The following is an 8,978-nucleotide window of genomic DNA, read 5'->3' on the forward strand; positions in this document are numbered from 1 at the left end:
AGCACAAAGATATCAGAAAATATAAATGAAGCCAAAAAAACATAAAAAGTATTACTACCCTCCGTCCCCCAAAATTTGCTACACTTTGACCCAACACAGTTTTAAGAAATGTAATGGAAAGTGAGTTGAAAAAGTTGGTGGGATGTGAGTCCTACTTTTAAAGTATTAGTTTTATAATAAAATGTGAGTAGAAATGAGTTAGTGGAATATGAGGTCCACTACTAAAAATGATAAAAGTGAAGTGTATCAAATTTTCAGGGACAGACCAAAATAGTAAACTGTATCAAATTTTCAGGGACAGAGGTAGTAGAATTTTAGCATTTTAGCAATCCAGATTATTGTTAGACAAACTCATCAATCATAAGTTCAACTAATTAATTCTCCCTCCGTTCCATAGTAATAGAGTCATTTTGTCATTTTGTTACGTTCCATAGTAATATAGTCATTTTCCTTATTAGTAAAAGTCAACATATTTTTCTACATCTACTTTACTCTCTCTTACTTTTTTTCTCTCTTTATCTCTCTACTTTTTTCATTTTCCACTTTATTCTCTTTTTACTTAACTCAACTAACACAATTTTTTTTAATCTTCGTGCCGGAAAAAAATGCCTTCATTACTATGGAACGGAGGGAGTACAAGACTAACAAGAAATAAAGAGTCGAATCCATCACATTTAACATTAGCAATTTATCCTCTATTTCTATTAGTATTCTCCTTACTCTTGTACACCGAAGCAACCACAGTGAACACAAGCAGATTCACAGCACTCAAACCTGCCAACAACCAATAGTACCGGTCCAGGCGACTCCGGTTCAACGTATACTTAAACCAATTACTTAATTTTCCGACGATATAAACTGAAAGCACACTCCACAAGAATCCCAGCCCGCTCACAAAATCAACCGCAACATCTAAGTACCTCCCCAAAGCCCTCCCGTCATTTCCATTTTCATCGCGTAGTCTTATTTGCAAGTGTTCGGGAGCACAACCTTTGTAAAATTCAAGGATGCTCGTTCGAAGAAACGAATCCAGCCCTGCGAGGAGGAAGAACTGCAACAGCAGCCACGCTGCATGCATCGGTATCACTTCATCATCTGGCTTGTCCAACAGACCATACTTTCTGATCACCTTCAGCCTCTTCATCTCCATTCCTTTTGCCAACAAAAAAAATAGTTAGATGAGCTAAAATTAACATTAAATTTATTTATTTTGTTCTACTACTACCTGCAGCAGTTATGCAGCATACGACCGAGTAAAACATGGCTGATGCGATCCCAGTAATCGCGAAGGAAAGCTTATTTTTACTGCATTTGAAAAACAAGGAGAGCCACATGTCGTGGAAAAACTTGAAAAATATCACAGGCAGTTGCAGGGCTAGGAGCGGAACGTTCCAACTCCCCACCTTACGGTTCATGTGGTTGGCTTGCTCCACAAAGTACGTGTTTCCAATCGATGATACCATCCCACACACCAGGAATGTCATCGATATAGGAACCATTCGGACAATGAATCCTGCTATTTCCACTCTCTCTTGCTCAAACCTCCTCACATTATCAGGTTTCTCGCCTTCTAACGCCAAAACCCGATTCAAACACCTAAAACACCCACACAATCAAAATAAAACACAATGTTTCAACTTGTATAATCATATGATAATTAGTCATAGTAACGCAACCAACTAAAATAATCTCACAACTTAATTCTGGACTATATATTTTGTCTGACAAACTGAACAGCCACGTAAAATAGTAAAAAAAATATAGCCAATGATTACCTTGGAAAACGATCGATCGCAATGGAAGGCTTGCGAACATCGGGCCTTTGCTGAGATTTATTGTTGGAAGTAGCGGCTGCGTATATAACTCTGCAAGTGGTGGTTATCGGACTTCCCTTGGGTTTAGAACGTACATAGCAACAAGTTCCACAAAGAAACGAAACGCCCATATAGGCACTGTAAACTGCTGGGATCCCAAACAGAAGTTTCCATTTTTTTATACATATAAAGATGAGAAGCGATCCAACTAAGTGTATGCAATACTTATCAGTACAAACCGCACAATCCATCCATTTCGTAAAGCATGTCTTCAAGCAGTTAGAATCTGCATTCTGTTCGTCGTGTAAGGCATCCAAGGAGAAACTAATGCCGGCTCTTCCAATAGCGATTAGCACCATTCCTGTGAAGAAGAGAGCTACTTGCGTATGGTTCACGCACGACTCCGCCTCCACACTTGGGCACCTCCCGCCGTGATGGTCCAGGATTCTAGGCACCGAGAGAGCAACCATTCCGATTCCCTGCAATGACGTAATGACATAAGTTGTAAATAAAATTTTTCGGCACCCACAACTGTAATGATCCAGGATTTAGGATTCCGGTTCCGTTCCATAAAAATTAATAAGAAAAATTTTAAACAATACACTACTCTTACCCATCATTTTATTTATAGTTACAACTTTTGTCGTTACAAAAAAAAAGTTTATTTTTAGTAAAACTACTAATAACGTGGACCCTACAATTTACTAACACTACTTTCACTATTTTTCTCTTACTCTCTCTCTCTTACATTAACAATTGCGTACTAAAACTCGTGTCATTTGAAGATGTGTTATTTTTATAAGAAAAACTTAGCTTTATTAAAAATTGTGGAATTAGCCCGCCCCTAGGCTTGGTCGGACCGGATTGCATGTAGTATTATAATATTAATGGAAAAGGAAATGGTATTTATAGGTGGCAAATTTTATTCATTAAATCAGATAATAATGAGATATAATATAGAATAAGCTATAATATGATTTGTCACGGACTAAATTAGTTATAGAAGTAAGGTGAAAGATGGTTAATCATGAGATACAATTTAATCTTAACATTACGAAGACAGACCAAAATATATTGTCATGAGCAAAGCTTTTGCGAAAAAATGCAACTGAATAAGAGCAAAATAAATCATGACTTTTAATCACAACTAATCATGGAAATTAAAGGATCCCTTGTGCAAATGCACGCGGTAGACATGATTAATGATGAACGCAAACTCACTGTGAAAGAGAATAAAGTAGAAAACGAAGCCACAACAAGATTTCCGAGAAATGTATCAGCCAGGAATTGGAGAAATAGTGGCAAAATGAGGCTCATTCCCTCCCAAAAATTCATGATTCCCGCAGCATGAGTGAAGCTTAGCCTCCATCCATTTGTTAAGTAGGCTTGCATCACAAAAAATATACGATGCACCAAAGCATCTGGAAACTTCGGCCATAAAATCATAACACTCTTTACTGCATGCAACCCAAATTTGCTAGCTCATGTTAATTCATACTTCAACATCAAAACATATATATACATAGGGTCGTGTTGAAATAATAGTAATAATTTATAGTAATAATTAATATATATCTTTCAATTCTGCGTATTAAAATTATCAACACAAAAACATAACAATACAGATTAAGAGGTGAAAGGTGATTCTTAACTGAAGTTAGTAATGGTATGAAAGCATCCTGTCATGATTTGTGGACTGCAACAGATAATGGCCAATGAAACAGAGCAAAACACCTATAAATTGTGTAATAGTTAGACAACTAATTATGGTCGCCCCTACGGACTTATATAAGCCAACGTTCTTCAAAGTTGTCTCACTTTAGATATCCCTTCCCTTATTTTTGGGGTTTCTATTGTAACATTTTGGATTATATTTTAACACTTTGAGTTACCACAATTACTAGTAGTAAAAGTTGTATAATACATGCAACTAAAAAGATTTTGCATCCATGGATTTATTCAAAGAGATTTATTGTCCCGTTTAATTTGTCGTGTTGGTGTTCACTTCTAAATTAATTATTTTAATAATATTTACTGTAGAAATAAACTTGATTATACATAAAAATATGATATGCCAATAATGGGAGATATTTTTTTCAATTTATTCTCAAAGAATAAAGTTGGAACTTCAGGAAGGTTTTTAGGTAAAGAATAAAATTAAAACGTGATACATGTTGGTTTGCAGTTAATACTTTTTTTTTGTTTGATGAGTTGTTTACACTTTAGTGGCAGTACTTGCGTAGGAATATTTCCAAGTATTATGTTCTAACTTATTAACTTCAACTTATACTAAAATATACTCCTTCATCCGTGAATAGGAGTCCCGTTTTTCCATTTTGGTCCGTCCGCAAATAGGAGTTCTAGTTCATTATACTATAAATGGTAAAGAGACCTCACATTCCACCAACTCATTCCACTCGCATATCATTTAAAACTAATATATACAAATGGAACTCATATTCCACTAACTTTCTTCCACCCACTTTTCTTAACATTTCTTAAAACCCGTGACGGAATGAAATGGGACTCCTATTTGCGGACGGAGGGAGTATATACTAATAGTACAAACTAGAAAAGATACACGGCGCCACACACCGTGTGAATTTTGAAGAGACATGAATTAAGATAAATTAAACATAAATTCAAAATAGGAATAGACAAGGACAGAACAAAAAAGGATAAATCCGAAAAATATGCAATTAATAACATTAGTGCTCAAATAAAAATGTCATCCACATTTGGTTGTAGTGAAACTTTGGGTGAAGGTGGGTTAAAAGTTTAGATTACTAAAATCTTCACATTTCAATAGTAGCACATCCCTCTATATAGCAACACACTCAAAACTCAAATTATATCAACTTTCACACTTAACACCTCAAACTATTACATAAAAAATTTTATCAGAGACAATGAGACAAGATGAAGATAACAATCAAAGAAGGATTAACACTTACTAGAATTATAATATATCATGTATAGCTAGAATTGGAGTTTTTAAAAGGTTGTGTAATAATCGAGAGAAATTCATTCAAGCGTAACACAATTTTGTGTCCAACCAATTGTGCCTACACCGTACCTTGCTTCATTCCAGTGTTAGAATTTCCGTATCCCCCAAACTTCGATAACATTATCTTGTCTTATAAGAGTGCACTAATTTATTTCGTAATTGTTATAAAAACTGGATAAAAACATGTGATACTTGATGTGTTAAAATGGAAGGAAATGAATACAGTGGAATGAAGATGAAAATTACAACCAAACCAATGATACAAACCAAATTGTAAGTGAGTTAAGGAAAATCATCCTTCTGCAAGATGAATTATGCCCTGCTCGGATTGACATAGTACTTTTTTAATGATATAACGATTTCCTCTTAGCTTGTAAAATAACCTGCAAGAAAAGAATAAAATGAAAATGTATGATCTCACATCTACAACCTCTTAGCGTGTAAAGTCACCAGCAAGAAGAGAATAAAATGAAAATGTGTGATCTCACATCTATAACTTCATGCCTTAGGTACAAATTAAAGATTGAAAAACCAAAGAACAAACAAATCAAAGTTTGGGTTCCTAAAATCCTAGGATATCCAACAATATACTTTCACAACCCAACTAAAATAGTACTACTATCAATTACTTACTTAAAATAACGAATAATAATATACATAGTGATGCTATTTTTGGATCCATTCATATCACAATCCCATATAACTTAATTTTCTTTGGGCTCAATCTACTTCTTGTCTTCCGTTCCCACCATCATCACATATTTATCCTTCATCGTCAAATCCGTACACTCAAACCCTAGTGCTTCCCCCACCGCCCTCTGCGTATAATTCGCCACCTCAATCGCCGTCTTCCCGCCCCTCACAGTCATATCCGGCGGCAGCTCGTCCAGGAACGTGATCTCGAACGTCGGCCTCGGGTTCATGAACACGAAGAACCGGTCCAGCGCCTTGTACCCACGCGCCGTCGTGCCGTAGAAAACGCTCTGCCTCGCGTCGATCGCCACCGGCACGATCCGGTCGCTCAGCTCAGCAAAGAGCGGGCTGAAGCGCAGCAGGAACGGCTCCCTGCACGTGGTCCCCTCAGGGAAAATGACGAGATCGCCCTCCTCGAGCAGCCGCTTGACGCTGACGGGGGAGATGAGCGCGGAGAATTCGTTGATGCTGTAGGTGACGCAGCTGACCTTTCTCCCAACGGCGGCGGCGATGACTGCGGAGTCGAGGGCGGTGCGGTGGTTGGACACGAAGAGGACGCCGCCGTGGCCGGGGCGCGGGGGTGGGGGAGGGGATCCTTTGATGATGAGCTTGATCCCGAGCGCCGTGTAGGCGTAGCGGAGGATCCTCTCGGGGAGAGGGATTTTGTTGAGGTAGACTCTTGTGAGAGATAAAGCGATGCCGATAGGCATCCATAGGAATGTGGCAAGTGCCACGAGGGGCGTCGGGCGCTGTACCAGACGCCCCTCGTGGAAGATGGTCGGGGCTAGAAGCTTGTTTCTTGGCAATGCTTCTGTTTTGGTCCGAGCTACCATGTATCCCTTCTGTGATGTATCCATATATTAAAAAATATTAAAAGTGAAAATGAAATATTTATTGAGATACGAGTTATTGGAAAATAAAATGAATAAAAATAATTATAATAATATCACACACTATTGTAATGAGAAAACTGAAATTACTATATAAGTTTCATGGACCAACTCCTCATATCATCACTTGATTGTAGGATGGAACCTTATGAATTTCTATCATGATATCATAACAGATGATCACTAACTTTAGGTTAAACTTAATTGACCTAGTAGTGTATTTGGAGCAAACTAAAATAATGACTGACCCAACAATATACCTATACATTAAATTTGAGTCAATTCGGTATAGAAATAAAAAGAGAAATAAAATCACTATATAAGTTTTATGGGTCATTCCTAATTGAACTCTATAAATTTATATCATGATCAAATAAAAAAATGGACACCTAATTAATGGGAACCGAGATATAACAATTGTGATATAAACGTAATACACGATCATGAAAAAAGCACTGTCCTGCCTAAAATTCGTCATGCCGCTATCACGTAGTATGCATGAAGTGATACAATCACAATTGTGCCATATGTGTGTGTACAAAAACATAAATTATTTAATTGGCCTGACAAAAGAGAATGATAAAATCTATATCTAATATAAAAGGCGTTTGTAGTTATTTTTAAAAACGTTATATTTTTTATAAGTGTTATTTAATGCAATAAGTGATGGAAGAGAAGTCCAATGGTTTTACAACAAAGGTGTCTAACCTTATTTTTTAAATTATTATTAATTATTAATTTATACCTAATTAAGATTGGTTAATGGTTAATGTGTTGATTTTAGCAACAGAAGTAAGTGACTTCGCATTCTTCCGTCTTATTAATAAACAAATGTTCTTTGTTTGTCGTAATTATTTCAGTATTTGTTGCAATTTTTTGTAGACAAAGTTAAAATTATTTATAAATATCTCGCCCTCATCCATGTCTATGCAATAGTCAAACATATTTCTATATTATTTAATCATTAGTTATCAGAATAAGAAGAACCAACTATCGTCATAATTCCATCATCATCACAAGAAAGTAGTTTAAGTTTCATTATATTTTCACACTTCAATTAATATTATATCCACATGTTTATATAATTTAAAGAAATACTAAATTCATACTAATAAAATCTATGTATCGCACATGTATTACACTACTTGTTTGAAACTTAAACAAATAATTTATCAAATTCGTTTTTTTACTTTATTATATCACAAATTCATGTTAGTTGAAATGTAAACTCTTCAACTCCCAATAGGTACCAATCACAAAAAATCTTCCCATTTTTTATCACTAGCACTTCTTAATTCCTATTTTATGTGATGGAAATAAATGAGAGAATTCTAACCTTGCATATGTCCATGAAGTCATGATCAGTCTCCCTATCACCAAGTCCCAAATCCGGCACCTCATCTCCAAACTCCCTAACCACCGCAGCCCGTTTGTGGCCACTCACAAGCACGCCGGGCCTCCTCACAAACCCCGTGGCCCGGCCCGATCCCGTGACCTCCAACTCCGTCCCGAGCACCTTCTCCGCTCCTAAATAATCCCTCACGAAATGCTCCACCGTGATCCTCGGGTTCGCCGTCACAATACACCTCCTCCCGAACGAATTGAACACCTCCCACGCGTCAGGGCGCACGTCCTCCGCGTAGAACTTGGGGAGCACGGACCGCGCCACGAGCTCGATGTCGCGGACCTTCAGCCCCGCGAAGGCCACGAACACGAGCGCCTCGATGGCTATGGACTCGGACACGAACACGTACACGAAATAGATGAAAGGGGCCGATGCCAGGAGAGTTAAGGCGCGGATCAAGCTGCCCGCTTCCAACGCCACGAGCATGAAGTAAGGGAATGGGCTGTTGGACCGGAGGAGAGTGCCATCTAAGTCGGCCGCGACGGTTTGGTCCGACCGGCCGTCGCGGCTGCATCTTGATATCGGCTCGAACCGCCGATTCGCCACCATTTTTTTTTTTTTTTTACTTTTGAGAAAGAGGGAAGTGTGTTTTGGAGTTTTTGTGTGTGACTTAGTTATGTGATTAGCATGGAAAGGGTGGAGTGGTTTAAAGAGGAGAAAAAGGGTAGGTGGTGGATTTTGGGAATGAAATTGGCATGTGGTTGATGAAAAGATAAAAAAAATCTTAATATTGAAATTATGTGATTGAATGTGTTATATTATTATTAAGCTATGATTGGTTAGTAGCGGAGTGACCAAGTAGATGAATGCATAAGTTCAAATTACTTTGAAGGATAACTTGTGAGTGAAACGATTGAAAGCCATATAAATTTGAAAATTGTTTACATGAATAAAACAATATCCAAATTTGATAATTTATCAGCCATATATTTAAACTTTCATGTTAGGCCTTTTTAAAAGCCCAAAACTAAAAGGAATTCCATTATGTACTATGCAACTGGCAGAGCCCAATCTAAGTGTGGCCTAAAACTCTATATTCTATTGGGTTACGTTACACCTATTAAGACAGAGTTCTTTTAAATCCAACGTGTTTACCCCACCAAAAAAGAATCCGTCCCAACTGCCCAAATAAATATAAAATACTATTTGATTTTTAAAACGAGATTTTA

The 8,978-nt window shown here is 37.3% G+C and overlaps 2 protein-coding genes across 2 annotated transcripts; both read right to left on the reverse strand.

Moving 5' to 3' along the window:
- Positions 1 to 632: 632 nt before the first annotated feature.
- LOC125217635 (protein NRT1/ PTR FAMILY 5.5-like) lies at positions 633 to 3,547 on the reverse strand. Its single transcript, XM_048119158.1, has 5 exons — positions 3,467 to 3,547; positions 3,036 to 3,271; positions 1,776 to 2,293; positions 1,226 to 1,596; positions 633 to 1,152 (listed from the first exon to the last, which is right to left on the reverse strand). The coding sequence occupies exons 1-5, from the start codon at positions 3,498 to 3,500 to the stop codon at positions 689 to 691; spliced, it is 1,623 nt and encodes a 540-aa protein (XP_047975115.1). The 5' UTR covers positions 3,501 to 3,547; the 3' UTR covers positions 633 to 688.
- Positions 3,548 to 5,285: 1,738 nt separating this feature from the next.
- LOC125222073 (glycerol-3-phosphate 2-O-acyltransferase 6-like) lies at positions 5,286 to 8,571 on the reverse strand. The gene is made up of 2 exons (XM_048124496.1): positions 7,741 to 8,571; positions 5,286 to 6,356 (listed from the first exon to the last, which is right to left on the reverse strand). The coding sequence occupies exons 1-2, from the start codon at positions 8,356 to 8,358 to the stop codon at positions 5,547 to 5,549; spliced, it is 1,428 nt and encodes a 475-aa protein (XP_047980453.1). The 5' UTR covers positions 8,359 to 8,571; the 3' UTR covers positions 5,286 to 5,546.
- Between the last annotated feature and the right edge of the window lie 407 nt (positions 8,572 to 8,978).

This window comes from Salvia hispanica, chromosome 4 (genome assembly GCF_023119035.1).
Source record: "Salvia hispanica cultivar TCC Black 2014 chromosome 4, UniMelb_Shisp_WGS_1.0, whole genome shotgun sequence".
NCBI classification, from domain to species: domain Eukaryota; kingdom Viridiplantae; phylum Streptophyta; class Magnoliopsida; order Lamiales; family Lamiaceae; genus Salvia; species Salvia hispanica.